At 42.2% G+C, this 16,863-nt stretch overlaps 1 protein-coding gene across 30 annotated transcripts in view; it reads left to right on the top strand.

Annotated features, from left to right (window-relative positions):
• LOC144769402 (protocadherin gamma-C3-like) overlaps positions 1-9,173 on the top strand; it is a 917,178-nt gene extending 908,005 nt beyond the window's left edge. For all 30 annotated transcript variants that reach the window (XM_078653467.1, XM_078653489.1, XM_078653474.1 and 27 more), the window contains 2 exons: positions 1,643-1,731; positions 6,222-9,173. In XM_078653467.1, the coding sequence (XP_078509593.1) occupies positions 1,643-1,731; positions 6,222-6,445 (313 nt within the window). In that variant the 3' untranslated portion in view covers positions 6,446-9,173. The remainder of the gene's footprint in view (positions 1-1,642; positions 1,732-6,221) is intronic.
• Positions 9,174-16,863: the final 7,690 nt, after the last annotated feature.

Consider the following 16,863-nt stretch of genomic DNA (forward strand, 5'->3'; position numbering starts at 1 on the left):
CATCAGTCCTAATTCGCGTACACTGCCGACAACAAGTGACTGCTTTACTGAAGAAAGAGGCTATGCCTTGAGCTTGTGTCAAAGGGAAGCCCTCATAGAGGTTTGTGCTGGATTATCTGCTCCTCCGATGTATCCGTTGTGATTCATAATATCCGCTAAAGCAAATGCAAAACTACAAGGAGAATATAGATATTTTGCCAGTATGTTAGAATCTTTACAATCACAAATTTAGGGTTGGGATTTGTAGGCATTTCTGATTTCTGGACAATTTGACACTAAATAGTAGATAAGCATCCACAGGTATTTGGTTTAATATACCCCATACATATAGTTTTCCATCCTAAAACTCGTGCAGATTTACCCGTCAAGGACGGTGTGGTAAGGAAGTGTGCTTCAAGGATGTGAAATGGAAGAACACCCCCTCCTATTTAGTGAGGCTGTAAGTGAAGAGGTTTCTCCACAGGGACAAAGATTAATAGAAAGAAGGTGAAAATTCAGCATGCATTAACAATGCTTATGTGAATGTGCCTTGGACTTCAAGAAAATTCTATAAAAAAATGTTTTCCTAACAAAGCAATAAATATATGGGAGCAGGGTTTTGACTCGTTCTGACCATTGTAAATCCGTTTAGAAGTGACTTTGCATGGGCAGGAATGGGGCCTCACCACCTCATGAATGAAAATATGTAACCATTTGTCTAGCCATATAAACTTTCAGACAGATCAATCGCTCTACTTGACCTTCCCTGTGATAGGCATTCAGTGTAAAGTTGTTTCCTTTTTTCGACATTCCGGGCAACCTAATTGGTTAACCTATGTTAATACTAGTGCCAATATGTTTACCTGAAAAGGCATATGCCTTTTCTGAACCATGAAAGTGTGGGAATATGAAGATTATGCGGTTTTCTGATCCTGGGTTATCAGAGAAAACTCATTAGAATTTTACATTCTTAAAGTGAACTGTTTTGCCTACCTCTAACTTTTGTTTGAGTAGTAAAAAGAATTGTGTGAGAAAAAGGCAGACTTGTGCGTTGTTTGGTCTAATGTATTTAAATGTAAGTGTTTTTTAGATTTCTCTGTCACATTCTCTTCTTTCTCATCCCCTCCAGTTTATAAGTGTTTAAAGCAAGTACCACACACCTGAGATACGGCTCATTAGGGATTCTAGGGCAAATATTCATATATATTGCCTGATGTAGTTATCAAGCATTCAGGTGACATATGGTTGGATTTAGAATTAAGTGGAAGTTCCCAAACCTCCAGTGTCTGAAGGAAATGCTTTTCCCTCTAGATTTATAGTGTTTCTTACTACAGTTAATGATCACGGTAGAGAATTCTCCAGCAGAATTTCTGCCACCATATATTTCAAAGGAGGAAATTCCTCCTTAGACTCCGGATGCTGCATTTAATCCAGAAAGCACATAGATTTAAGTGAGGCACTTGGTATCGAATATTCTCCAAAATTGGCACATTTTTCACTTGCTACTAAATCACTGTACATTTCCCTCAAGAGCCATTAAAATCCGATATTTGCTTCAGTACCACATTTGCGCTAAGTTTTTGTTTCTGTTTCTTTAGTCAGCACTTCTTGTCTCTTCCAAACAGACTGTTTTCTCATGCGTTGCCCCTTTTTACTTCCTCAGCTCTCAGAATTCAGAAGAAGCAGGCGGATGGCCAAACAACCAGTTCGAGACCGAGAGGCTTCAGGCGATGATTCTGGCTTCAGCAAATGGTCAGTTCACAAATACTATTGTGTTCTTTATGTAGCACGGTCCACTATGACAACTAAGTTTAGGAGGTTGTATGTCACTGTATCAGGGTTAACAATATTCACCAAAAATAATAATGCAGCCACTAAATCAACCTACCATTACATCAAAGGGTTAGTATATAATTACTAATCTTAACCCCTAGCTATACGTACTTTGTGAAGTAAGTAGGTGAAGTTAGGAATTGTGATTACATTCTTAATTTGCGAAGTAGTGGTTAGGTCGATATAGTGGATGCAATGTAATTGTCATGTGATGTGGTCTGGTATCTTGATGTGGGAGCACCAAAATGGTATGCAATTATTGGGTATAACTTACAGCATTTTAAAGCAGTATACAATATCACGGCAGACATGTCAAAATAAAAACTCTGCAGCAGCTGTCTAACACCATTTGTTAATACAGTACGAAGCAAGGAGAGGCTTTCTCAGTGGGAGGGTGTGTGGACAGTGCTCAGCGTCCGTCATATCTAGAAGTGTCTGGAGATGCTCCAGCAGAATCCGCTCATCTCTTCTACGCTGATTGGTCACTAGGTGTATTGTGTAGACTTTAAAGGAAACATAAAATGAGTTACATTTTGATTTTTTCAGTGGCGGTCCAGCAGTGCATGGCTGCTGACTGTGGGGTTCACTGTGGTGATCAGATGTTAGACTTATATTTGCAACATTCATTCACACTTGTCTTGGAATGGGGAAGGCAATGATGTCGGAGTTTCCTCTTAGAAAATCATGGCAGACGTGTTTATTTCCTCAAGGTGAACTCCCTACCACTTTACTTGATAGAAAAAATTCTATAGTTGACAGGCTCCCATCTGCCTGCTTGACTTGAGCTATCTGTCAAAATATATACTGCCAGGAAGAGGTGAGAGAGCCAAGTTGTATGAAAAACAGAACACACGTTATTTCCAAATTTGCTTTTTCACTCCCGCTAGAAGTTTCCACAGTTTGGACCATAACATTACTGCTGTGTGCAGTCAGTAGAAACCGTGTTTCTCACCCCTAATTGTAACTTTAAACGATGTAATTCATTATGTAATTTCATATAAGCGTACCACAGTGGCACTGATTATTTGTTTGTTGCAACTTCTACAAGTGACTTTTCACTTAAGTTTGAGAACTGCAGGAACAGCAAAGCATATGATAGAAATTTGATTTATAGGGAAGACCTCAATTAAAATGTGTGTAAGGTGTATGCTGAACATTCTGAGACTGGGGCCCATATTTATGAAGCCTTGCTGTTGTCAATTGTGTTGTGCAAGGCAACGAGAATGCAAAGGCTTCAGTGATCTTTACAAAGCCATGCAAGACTTGATGTAAGTGACCTGGCTTGACTTTGTAAAGGAAAGTGTAACGCAAGGCACCTGAATGCACTGAGGTACGTTGCTTTTCAACTTGTGTGGTTTTTCATTGGGGGATCATGGGCGTTCCCATGCATCCACCTATGCATTTGGGCATATTCTCAGATTTACCAAGGCTTGTGAACTTGGGATTGCGTCAAAATGCTATGCCTTCCAAGTAAGGTGCATGTCCCCTCTTTATTTCCGCATTCCACTTGCCTTGCATTCTGCAGCATGCATAGAAAGAGGAAAATGTCTCTGCACAAAGGTGCTCCTTCCTACACAAAAACAATCCTGCATGTAAAGCAGGCACCCTTGCACTAAGGTGCAAAAGTGCCTGCAGTGACGCTAGTCTGCACACTGCGTCAGCGCAAGGAGAGTGCAGAAATGCCCCATATCGTTGTAAGCGTGTAGCATTTCTGATCTTTTCCCTTTTTGGAAAACAGCGCAGCATCTTTGCTTGGTTCCCTGCATTATGTCAAAGTTTAGTAAATGTGACCCGGGGTGCCTGCTGTTACACTTCAGGTAGAATGTTGCAATGTAACCTAGAGGCACTTTATGTGCTTGACTCCAGAGGTATAAAAAGATCACCCTACATTGAACTATTTGTTCCCCTCATCTTTAAATCACTTGGTATTCCTTTATATTTCAACACTCTCTCTCCAACCTGACCAAATTGAAAAAATTCTGTTGAAAAATATTGTGCTGGTTAAATTCCTAATAATTGTTAGGGTCTCCTGTAGCAAAGTCTCCTGTTTAATTCCCAGAACTGTACAAAAGAGAACGCACACACTGAGCCAAACTTCCTTCATAGGCAGGAGATGTTTTTACGCGAAATGAGCTAAGGTTACAACTATTTTCCATTTGAGCATGAGTGACAAATGGTTTCCAGACATGGAGGTATTTATGAAAATTCTGTATTGGGGAATATGTGAGCTTTTCTGTAACATAATATCTCCCGTAAAATGTTTTATATTGTGATTTTTTTTCTTCAAGGCATTTGACAAGTATAATTCTTACTGAGGATCAAAAGTAAAATGGTTAAAAGTTCATATGCCAATAAAAAAATCAATTTCTCTCGTGCCTCAGGATCGGATTCTTAAAAGCACAATTTTAGCACCGCATAAATATTTTGAATAATGGAACTAATGTGTCCCCATGCCGTCAAACATAGGTTAGGAGCATGTGGAAGGTGGGGGGTGTTTGTTGTAGTCTAACAAAGACTAGGCATCAACTGAATAGCAGTTCATATTATTTATTTTTTTAATGCAAAAAGACAACCCATCAGCATTTTTCCAGAAAAAAAACCCAAGTTATAATTGAATGGGCTTCCCTAAAACATGTTGCAGCGTTTAGACATACAGCTTTGAAGAGTATTTGCCAACTAAGTATGGCTTCCGCCTTTTAGCACTTTCTAATGACCCCTGGGTTTATTTTCTTAGTAAGGGCTCAGTATATGAAATGAAGGGATCCCCACCACTCTTTCTTCTATTTTTGAGCCATTTATTTATATTCTTTGAGTAGAGTGAAGAGGTTTTGCAGCTAATTCCTTTTATTTTCCAAAAGCAAATACAAGGATGTGCAAGTTATAGTTGATAGAAAGGTTTCTGATTCATTCATGTTGACATCACAATCCCAAATAGAACACGTTTCGATGACTGCATATCTATGTGTAGGATTTGATCAAATATTTTGTATGCAGAATTTGCATAAGAAGTGATAAAACTACCCAAGAGGCTATGTGTGCGTTTGAACATTTAAGAAAGGCTCCTTAATTTCATTCATTAAGGGGGTTTAACTGTGTGGTGTCAAAGGAGTTTGACATCAGGGTACAGAAGCAGGAAAGACACAGAACTGTTTAATTTCCAATCAACATTATGCATAAACTGTGATTCTTCAGCAGTAAATATGTAAACTGGTTCTGAAAAAAACAATTAAATAGCAGCATTACAGTGTACAACATTTCTTTCGGAATTTTTCATGGAACTTTGAACATATCTGGCGGATTGATCAATAAAATACTTTTTAAAAATTCAAGGAGTTTCTTTCACTTTGTTATTAGCATTAAACAAGGGTCTTTGCTTCAGAGACACCTGGCATTTATCAAGAATTTAACCAGCAAAACATTATTTCTTGGAAGCACCTTGAAATCTACATGGAAGGGCAGGAATGAAGATTGATATACAATATGTAGATGAAGTCATGGTGTAATCTAATAGCCTGGAAACTCTTTTTTTACCCAGTGTAAAGTAATCTGTTCACACCCTGACGGGAAAATCATACAAATAATTCTAGTTTATGCTGCAGCATGACTGACAACTGTTGTGGGACCTGCTGCGCATTGTAAACAAAAATTATCCATTATTCTGACATTAGACTGAAGACATGTTTTCTCTGTGTATAAAGATTAGATGCTGCTTCTTTTCAATTTTGTGTGTTTCTCCTCCCTCGAGTTATTTCCTCTTGCCTTAATGCACTTTACACTAATACGTGTGTTATCTTAATAAAAAGAAAAAGCTTAACTGCCTATGCCCCTTCCTATGTGGTGCCACTCTGAAAACAAGAAAAGTGTTTATAAGTGAGCAATGACAAAACCGGTCAACGCCTGATTTGAGGAATTCTCTTTTAATTGAACACATGAAACTACTTGAGCGAGTACTTGTGTGAGTGTAGTAGTTCTTCAAAAACCAATGTGGGAGAATGCCTTATTGCAGCAGTGATCCAGTAGACGATGTTCAGCAAAAGGGATTGAGGAAAGCAGTGTTTAAAGAATTGCGGGTGGGTGACCATTCAGTTCTGTGGGGCAATTTCTACATTGAGGATGTGCAGTGAATGGACACGAGCTCAGTATTAATTAGTATTGTGATGTCATCAGACCTTTGAAAACGAAAGTGAATGTTTCCTTTAGTTCTCTATTCACAAAACGATTTAAATGAATAGAAACTGTTAATAATAACATTTAAACATGTATGCTAGCCTTAAAGATTACAAATCAAATTGTACAGTGTTCTATTCTAGCAAACGAGGAATGGGTGTAGTAAGCATTTTAACTCTACACAGTCCTGTAGCACAACTCTGGGTTTCAACAATTTATTTTTCTTTTTGTTCACCGTGTAGAAGCTGCTGATGGCAACTCTACCCTTGGAGGAGCAGGTACCATGGGCCTCAGTGCTAGATATGGACCACAGTTCACCCTTCAGCACGTCCCTGACTACCGGCAGAATGTCTACATCCCCGGAAGCACTGCCACGCTCACCAATGCCGCTGGGAAACGTGATGGGAAGTCATCCGCCTCTTCCGGAGGCAACAAGAAGAAATCTGGAAAGAAAGAGAAAAAGTAAAATCGAGGTCAAAAGAAGGGCAGCTTAAATCAACAGGGCAAAATCCTCCCAGCACTAGTCCCCCCCAACCACCCAAGCCAAATCCCAGGATGTATGCTGAATGTCATGTTTGGAATTCATAGTAGGCAGAAACAAGAATGTATCTCATCGATAGAACTATTAGTGAATTTTCTATTAGACCTCATGTCGGAAAAACAAAAAAATATCTGGAACAATGAAACAAGTGCCCTGTTAATATTAACTACTATTTTCTACTAACATTCGGGTATTGTAGTATGCAAGAGTGTAAAATCTTTTTTGCAAAACTGTTTGAATTCCATTTCCTCCAAGGATGGTCAGTGATATATCCGCACGCATGTTTGGGAGCTGTGGCCAGTGTAAATAAGGTTATAATTGATTATTTATAATTTATGAGCGTTTGATCATTCCACATTCCAAAATTTGAATTGTGAGCTTTTGGGTAGGAATGGGACCTCGCCGTGAATAATCGCGAAAGCCATTATTATTGGATATAAGGAGATGAGCCAAACTTTGTTGCTCCTTGATTGTTGTTAGGCATAATGGCTCTTAACTGCATGATTATAGTGGGATGACAAAAAAAGTGTATAAGTTGACACAGTTTTCTTAGAAGACAAAGTGCCAACGTTAGTGGACGCATAAGCGAATAGATGACATCACATACGTGTGATTACAAGATGGTAAAGCTATAAGCAGAAAGAATTCAAAAGAGAAATAAATGTAACTGTAAAAATGTAAGTAGTGGTTGTAGAAAACACAAGAGCAAACTTGGCATCAGTCCTCTGCAGTATGTATTTCTAATACTGTACTTTTGATGTTGTTTTCCCAGGATGCAAAGTGTAGGGATTTTGATTCCCCTGTGGTAGTCAATGAGAAGGATCCTTTGGAAAATAGAAACACGATATTGGTTGGGTTCCTTTACCTATATGGGAATAATTCCCAGTCTACGTTCTCTGAATGGAATCGGTGTGTGTGCTTCACCTTTGTGCACATGAAACTGCATGCATAATAGTCACATGAAGTCAGCCATAGGGAAGCCAACCCCCACCCAACTAAACCTAGGGCTGTCATTGCATGTAAGAAAAGCGCATGGGATTTCTAAACCCCTGTAAATAGCCGGCCAGGTAAGCAAGTTTCTTTAGTACTGATGAAAAAGGGCAAGCCATGGAGGGTGTATATAAAAAGATGTGGGGTGGGAGGGGGTAAATGTGACAATAGTGGGGTGTATTCAATGTTGTTAAGCATTCTTTGAATTTTGTTTTAATTCAATAACCAGTTTAATGGATGATGAGCCAACACTGGTCACAAATATTGGACCTGTCTTTTAGGTTGTTGAACATCAACTTAAAAAAACAGTCATGATTACATGTTGACAGCTAGCAAGTAGTAGTCTGTTGTTAGCTGGAATTTTAACCATATTTTGAAGCCTCTAACTTAAGTCATTATTGTATGTATTTCTTTCGATTAGAAGGGATCTAACTTTTTCAAATACACCATACGCTACTGATCTTCTTTGTGACCTGTCTCACACAGGCCTTGCAAGAGGCAGTGATTTTTACATCCACAATAGCTCATAGACCCGGTCTTCTGGCTGATAGCTAGTCCGAGGTTCAAATACTCCATGGGAACTGGCTTATGCATCTTGGTGCTAGCATTGAAGCTCCCAGAACTCTATGCCTCCTGTGTTGCAACATCAGGCAAACAGCAGCAGATTCAGTAAAAGCATAAAAAACGTGATAGCTACAACTCCAGGTGACATCAAAGCACACCAGGTAGCATGATGATGATGATGATGACGCTGCTGCTGGTAATTGAGTGTGTTGTGTGTGATATAGCTCTTCACTCTCTTGCTTGCTCATCTTCATTGAAAGCCAAACTCTCATGGAAATATGTAGAGAGCAAGATGCCCCACCCCAGAAGGCAAATCAAAGTGAAGGAAATAGAAGATAAGTTAGGTCGCAACAGTCCTTTTAACTGCAAATAAAGGGAAGGGGAAGGGGGAAATAGGCCGGCCGATACATCATAGAGACTCTACAAAAGCCAGTTGCTTGGCAAGGATCATTGACTTCCGTGATCCATTTTTAGATTGAATTCTTTTCAATTTGCCAGAGTTGCTGTCCCCGCTCTTGGGCAGCCCAGCCTATGGAAGTGTGCACTAATCTCTGCTCCACTATGCGATTGCTGTCTCATTTTGTGACATGTAGAAATAAAGCAGGATCTTCTCCCAGGGAATAACCTGTTTTGATCACCCCCGCCCCCTTCAACCTTCTCGCCCCTGGTGACTGTAGTAGAATCCATTTACACCCGCTTGTAAGGTTTATACACCAGGTAGTCAAGTGAAACTTTTAGCAGTAGATCACCTTAGTAAACCATTTTTCCTTTTTTAACAAGAAATGCATTTGGTACATAGCGTAGAAATTGTTGTGTAGTAAGCTCTGCTGTTTTTTTCTCCGAGTACTAACTTGTGGACATCAGTATTTCTATTCATCTGTATCTTTTCTTTGTGTTTTGTGATATACATGTACGTGAAATGATACGCACCTGTCCTTTAAATGTGTCTAATACTGAAATATACTTATATATTATATATATGCTTATATCCTTCCTATATCCATATAGACCAATGTCATTGTGTTACACGCAAGTTTTATACTCTAATATTTATATTGCTTTTTCTTTGAAAAAAAATAATAAAATGTTTTCTTCTGAATTCGTTGTAGTGTGTAATTTGCTTCCTTTCTTGATGTTTTAATTTGTATTTTTTTCCAAACTGTTTCTCAAGAGCGAATTACATGGGCGACAAGGACATTCATGCAGTTAAATACATCTCCAAAAGTTAGTTGTGTGTCACTGTATTCCTTGTGTAATCCACAAATTCCTTTGTGTCTACTAAGATCGTGATTGGGAATCTTATGGAGGTAGTTTGCACCTTTGTTGTTTTTTTTCTTTTTAAAGATGGATGTTGATTGGTATCATAGGATTATTGTGGTAGAACAATTTCTGGTTTAGTGTATGTTAATATATAACTGGGTAGTTCGGATATAAAATTAGCTAGGAATTTGAATGATTACCTCATCTCTTATCTTTACTGTTGCATAGATTATTCATTATCTTTAGAAATGGGGTTGTTGAAGAGGCTAAGTAATATCCTCACATGTTTATAATCAAATCCACCGAAATAGTTTAAATGTATTAAAGATAACCAGTGCGCACGACCAGGAATGTTCAGATTCTAAGTGTCCGCTGGGAATAATGTAGGAATGATCTGACTCTTTCAAGGAAGAATGTCTGCTCCAGTGTTCATAGTAAAGGTTCACTGTAGACGAGCTCAGATGGAATGTGCAATTTCGAATCTAAAGCGCATCAGCTCCTTCCTTTTCTCCATTAAAATGAATAACTGGTGACAAGTTAATGAGCCTAGATAAAAATAAAATAAATGTATCAATTGAACTACTTATAGAGTTTACTTGCAAGATCCCATTCAAAACGGGACACTACTAGACCATCGCACATAATCACTATAGAATCTGTCGGAGCACTGCTGAAACACATTTGCTACAGACAAAAGCCTTGCCAAGATCAAACACCATGGTCATACCAAAACTGGTCTTCTGTAATGTGCTGTTTGAGAAATTATTGAACAAATTATTCGCCCTACTTAAAAATATTTGCATCATGTAGCCAGAGTCATCACAAATGGCAAGAAAATAATGCCTGTTCGCTTCCGGGTTAAGCCCAAATCATCCTCAAACTCCTCACCCTGACACACAGGGTGATGAATGGCCCCGTGTGAGATTGTGAACTGACCTCTAAAGCTCAAATATTAAAATATGTACCAACTCCTACACCTTCTTTCAAATAATATTTAGCTGCACTTTGTGTGCAGCTAGAAGTGGATTCTGGGCCCCCAAGTCCCATCAACCTGCTGTGGGATCGGCAAAGAGCCTTCTAAACATTCCAAAAATCAGAGCAAAGCCAGTTCCCACCGTAAACAAATCATTAGCCATCGCTTTCACCACTCAAACTAATGAGCTACATGATGTCTGGGAGATCCCAAAACAAAGTACTAAGGCCCGCCTTTATGAAGAAGTCACGCAGTGACAGGGAAAGGGCATAAATGTGCCATATTTGAGGCAACACAGCGCTTTCCTCTCCTTTCCTTTGTGCTGGCTCCCTTTCAGCAGCCTAGCGCCAACGTACGCATCCTTGCATCTTGGTGCAAGGGTGCCTTTGTTGCATGCAGGACTGTTTTTGTGCAGGAAGGGGCACCCCCTGGAAAGGTGTATGTTTTTGGTGCATCCACAGATTTGCAAGGTCTTGGAAATTTGGGGGTGTCAAAATCCATGGGAGTTGCTTGGGAACACACAGGCAACACCCTTGGAATGCCTTCCCATGTTAGAGTATTGCAACGCAATGATTTGCACTATATTGCTTTTCTCCAGAATTTTGAGACCACTCCGAGCCACGCAAAAATGGCTATGCATGGCTTCAAAAATCAGACATGTTTGTGTCTTACAGGTACCACATTGCATGGTGCAAATGTGGCACAAGAGTCTCATAAATGAGGCCCTAAGTACCTTTAATGGGTGGGCAGAGGAGAAAGGGTTAGCACTTTACAAAAACACATTCTAAACCATTTATTTTTGCCTTAACCACTCCTTACATTATATTCCAGCGAGTTTGCTCACATTCACTAGCTCTCCACTTTGGTTTTAATATTTTCTCAGTGCCAGCAGCCAATAAGAAGTCATTGTATAGTTTAAGTGTTAAGCTGGTCCTCTTAAAAACTGGTTTCTCCAGGGGACTTCTTTCTTCTAATTATTTCTAATGATTTTGCCTGACCTCTGTGATCCCCTGGGGATATCTGGGTCACGTTTCTTATCGCAATCCTGCATATTTTCACAGTAAACAAATGGAAAACCGGAAAAGAGACCACACACAGATAACACTTCTGTTCAAGGAGAGATTGTTATAGCATGTCAGAACAAAGGTTACTTAACGAGAGCATGGGAACCGGCAACAGGAAGTCCCGCATCGTAGAAATCACATTGAGACTCATGCCTCCAAATATAACGTGTAAACCCCGGTCATGTGGTACCCATTCACTCTTTCATTGCTTTGTGCCAATGTGGCTAGGCTGAAGAACTGTGAACAAAATGGATCATGCATGGCCAGATTAAAAAAGATATACATTTTCAGATAGTGGCTGCTTGCCTTGTAGCTTGAAAACTCATTACAGTATACAGTTTATAAACACAGCTTTTATTTTAGGTCTGGCATTATCTAAGACATATCATTGTTAATACAAATATGCATACTAGGCATACAGGGGCTTTCAATCAGCCCTCATCATCCATTGGTCTGCCTTGGTGTGATTTACATTTTTCTTTCACCCACCACAGCATGGGCCAGCCCATTTCCACCACTGAATTACCTAGCTCAGAGTAGCAGACTCCTGCAGTTGCACAATGTGCTCAATAAGTAGTCCCTTTCAGTTCTAGTAACTACTGGTGCAATGGGTACTTTATATTAAAAAACAAAAAACTTCTCCACTCTTTGTTTGTGTGTGCGTGTACAAGCTTCATGAGGTTGACAGATTTGAGGAACAATCTGACGAATCGAATTTAAAAAATAATACAGGACCTTGTATTGAAACCCAGATTTGAAATTAAAAAACTGAAAAAGCACCAAAGATCTGACAGTGTTGCCTACAAAATATAAAATTCAGTTTGGTAAATAAAAAACTTGGAACACACAAACTTGCCAAATTAAAATCGATATAAAACAGTGTAGCAAAGAAGCTCTTTCTTTCATTGAATTTGTGGAAGTGACCACACCAAATGAAATCAAATCTAATTGGTGGCAACATGAGAAGTGGTATGCGTCAGAAAGAAAAGAATCGAGGAAATGTGTGATTATGGGGCCAAGGCAAAGACAACAGGTTCACAGTCCGAGAGAGTTTTTATTTAAAAAAAATAATATTTGGAGGGGAAAGAAAGGTGGTAGCTTTGTCAGAGGCGAGTGTGTGAAAGCACCTTGGGGAAATAACAGCAATTGGAAGGAGGCAGATCTCCTGTGTGGGGCACATATTGATCTCTCCAATTTAGAAGGTCAGGCTTTTAAGAAAATTACTTTGATAGGTTTGTCATGGTGATATTAACTGTTACATTTGTCAGAATTGTTTTGCGAACCTGCAGTCTACACAGTTCCTTTTCACCATCTTAGTTTTCATTGAATCCCCTGGATCCACATTCTTCACTCGTATATTAATTTGATTATTAGAGGCTTTGGTATCCAATTATTTTCCTCTGAGAAGCACCACATATCAGAACCTCGACTACATGTATTGATCATTTTCCTTTTGTGCTTGTGCTGAACACGTTTGGAGTTTTTGTCACTGCTTTGCGGTGTCTCCAGAGTGAATGCAGTGAACTATGTTCTTTGGAAATTAAAACCAATAAAGAAGAGACAGTGTAGACAATATGTTGCTGACAGGTCGTAAAGAGAGCAAGATGATTGCATGGGTACCAAATCAACAACTGGGGAGTCTGACCCCATCACGCTCACTCTCTTGGCTGATCTTACCATGGACAGTCCTTAGTTTGAAACCTGGAAGAGACTGAAAGCTTTTCTTACTATGTTACAGTGCTTTGAGACACAATGCCTCCCTTCATACACAATTCATGTTTTGGGCACATTCCTGTCGACAGCACCATCATTCCAGGTTGCCAAGAACAAACCCATAAGACACTTCCATGTAACTTTTGGCACACTGAAGTGAAATGGGATTCCTCGCCTAAACGCCACGCACTGCGTTCTGACCCCACATCTTCGGACACAGCCTTCCTTCAGCCTCCACGCCTCGCCGGACCCGCTCCGCGGGTCCCGCATCGTGGTTTGAGGCTCGGCGCATCTTGGGGCATTCTTTTGAACCACCGACACCGGCAGGGCTGCGAGGGTAGGGCGGAGGACTCCATTGTCCAGGAGTCTCCGCGCGCCCGTCTCCAGCTGGGCTCCTCTCCCTGCCGGCCGCGCCCCCAACACACTAGGATTAAACGAGCTTCCTGCAGGCTGACAAGCGGATTCCTCGCCTAAACGCCACGCACTGCGTTCTGACCCCACATCTTCGGACACAGCCTTCCTTCAGCCTCCACGCCTCGCCGGACCCGCTCCGCGGGTCCCGCATCGTGGTTTGAGGCTCGGCGCATCTTGGGGCATTCTTTTGAACCACCGACACCGGCAGGGCTGCGAGGGTAGGGCGGAGGACTCCATTGTCCAGGAGTCTCCGCGCGCCCATCTCCAGCTGGGCTCCTCTCCCTGCCGGCCGCGCCCCCAACACACCAGGATTAAACGAGCTTCCTGCAGGCTGACAAGCGGATTCCTCGCCTAAACGCCACGCACTGCGTTCTGACCCCACATCTTCGGACACAGCCTTCCTTCAGCCTCCACGCCTCGCCGGACCCGCTCCGCGGGTCCCGCATCGTGGTTTGAGGCTCGGCGCATCTTGGGGCATTCTTTTGAACCACCGACACCGGCAGGGCTGCGAGGGTAGGGCGGAGGACTCCATTGTCCAGGAGTCTCCGCGCGCCCGTCTCCAGCTGGGCTCCTCTCCCTGCCGGCCACGCCCCCACGGTGCAACCCATAAAAGGAACTACTCACCCCCGCGGCGCGGGAGCGCGCGGGAGAGCGCCGGGAGAAGCCCGGGACAAGGGCGGGACCGTCTGTGGCCGTCCGTGGTCGGACAAGGTTGGGTTGGGCCAGGAGTTCTGGTCAGTTCCACATTTTGTGTAATCCTACTTAGTTTTAACTAGAAGTATATGGTTTAGCATTAACACCATCTTTTCTAACATGCCTTTAAGATCCGGCAAACAGCGCCTCGTGCACATACAAACTTCCAAGGGCGTTGTTTCAGGCCCCCTCGATGCGTTCATCTCTAGGGCGACTGGAATCTTAGAAAAAGAAATAGAACAGGCAGAACACAGATTGTCCTTGGACCTAGTCACTGGGAAGCGCTCCTCTATAGGCGCCCTGGCCCATGTAAAAAGCCCAACAACAAACGCAGCGTTCAACTGTATTACAACCCTAGAAACAGAAGTTATAGTTCACGCTGATGGGGATGGTGATAGAGCACACACGGGTACTGTAAACATGGATTTGAACTCTGATTCCATTTTGTCTAGCCCTGAAGCTGATAGTAATGACTTCGAGGACGACGTGAGTAGCACGGGCAGTTCTCTTCTAAAGGCCCCTATCTCACCCAGTGTGCCTGTTCCGCAACAAGTCACTACTAACCAGACCTCACGGAAAAGAAAACACGCCTCAAGCCCGCAGGGCGAGAAGGAACTAAAACATCTCAAAATTGATTATGTCAATAGTGCTAGTCACTCTTCCCTACAGACTAACCCCGAACCACCCGTAGTATACTGCCCCTCATTAGTTCACCTTGGGTCCTCTAACCCCTGCCCAACATGCTCTAGCAGTGACGAGGTCTTGTTAGCAAAAATGGAAACTATGTTTCAAACTTTACTGCTCCCGGTTCTTGAATTAACAAGGATACTGTCTGCTAAAATCGATGTCTTGGAAGCGGCTGCCAACATTAATATGGACCTTCTGAACAAACTTACATCTTCTAGTATTCGGACAGGGGGTTCTAATTCCGGAGGGAGCGTTAACCAAAAAGGTGGGACAGTTACAACACTACCTGTAGGGTCAACTAATAACCATAACATTAAGAAGTCAGCCCCAGGGGCAAAACCGGCAGCTTCGTCAACGATTACTGCCAGTAGAACACCTAGCCAAAACACACCGAAAGCCAAATACCCTCCGGCACCCAACAACGTGCCGGTAAAACAACACACAGCGAATGGCACGTCACAACAAACCAATAACAATATAGCGCCCACACCATTACTGGGTAAAGAGAAGAAAACCGCCCACCGAGCCAGGCCCTTTAGGTCAGATAACAGTCACGCACAACATCCGCCTAGAGCTAACCTGCCCCCAGAAGCGGCGCAATATACCATCGTTTTAACAGGGGTAACCCCCTTAAGTGAGGGCACTAAAGAGTCACATGGGGACCTTCGGAATAAGGTTACTTTTTGGCTTAATAAACATCGTCCTCTCCCCCCTTCATCCCCCACTGAAATCCTGTATGTAAGGAGAGTTGACTGGGTAGGAAAGGGTGATAAAGATCTGGAAGGGGATTGTATTCTGATTTCCTTTAGAGACCCATGGGTTGTGGAAAAAATCCAGAGGAAAGCCAGATTTGCCCGTGTAGGTGATATTCAGACCCTGCATCTTGGTTATTTCTACCCCCACACACGTCACAACTATCCAATGGGCCCCAACCTCTGGAAATTTCGTGGGGGGAGGCCCCGAGAACATCTAATTCCCTACCCCCCTTATTACCCCCCTCTTTCTAACCACTTTGAGGCACTGTCAGATTTGGAATGGGTTGACTGACTAAGTACATCGTCTCAGCCACCAATTCTAGCCACAAGGATTGGGGAAGGAACGCCCGGTCGATCTAGTTCCACCGTGGACCCCATAGGGGTGCATCAGTCTCCGCCTCTTAACAGACCTAGAATTCAGGGGGAACGAGTCGGAGAAGCGATCCCCATCTCTAATGAAGAAGAAACCAGGCGGGTAAGGGTAATCCCAACGAGTTGCTCTCTCCCTCCGACAGCTAGTAACACTTCTGAGGACTCGGATATGTTGTCCTCCTATATGGTGTCATGGAATATTGCTGGAGTTAAGTCACGTCTGGCTTCTGAGGATTGGTCGGAGTTTATTGGTAACTATCAGGTTGTGCTTCTACAAGAAACTTGGGCCACTGCACCGTTTTTTATGGTCGGTTATGTAAATTTTTTTAAACCGGCAATAAAAGGCACAAAAGGACGGGCGTCAGGGGGTTTGTCTATATGGGTTAAGCAGGGCTGGTGCTATTCTGTTTCTGAGATTTTGGTGGACAACCCAGATATTCTGGCCATAAGGTTGAGCAAAGCAGGGGGGCAGGACATGCTCATTATTAACATGTATTCTAGAGGCCTTCCTGGTGGTCGGTGTCCCAAGCTGATAGGTGTTCTAGACACCCTACTTTCAGGTTGGAACAAAGGGTCTCTGATAATGCTAGCAGGTGACATCAACTGCACCATGGAGCCACTGTATTTGCCAGAGGACAATTGGGGGTCCGCAGAAGATGTGACCTGGAATATTCCGGATTTATCAAACAAAAACCAGGCTAAAATAACGGAGGCTGCCCTGAACTGGTCTGCTTTTTGCCTCTCTTGGGGACTAAGGGCGGTAAACGGCCGCACCATATCGGACTCTGGAGCCAACTTCACCTTTGATAATGGTGTTAGAAAGAGCCGCATTGACTATATTTTCCTAAATATGGAACA

The sequence above is a fragment of the Lissotriton helveticus genome, chromosome 7 (assembly GCF_964261635.1).
Source record: "Lissotriton helveticus chromosome 7, aLisHel1.1, whole genome shotgun sequence".
In the NCBI taxonomy this organism is placed as follows: Eukaryota; Metazoa; Chordata; class Amphibia; order Caudata; family Salamandridae; genus Lissotriton; species Lissotriton helveticus.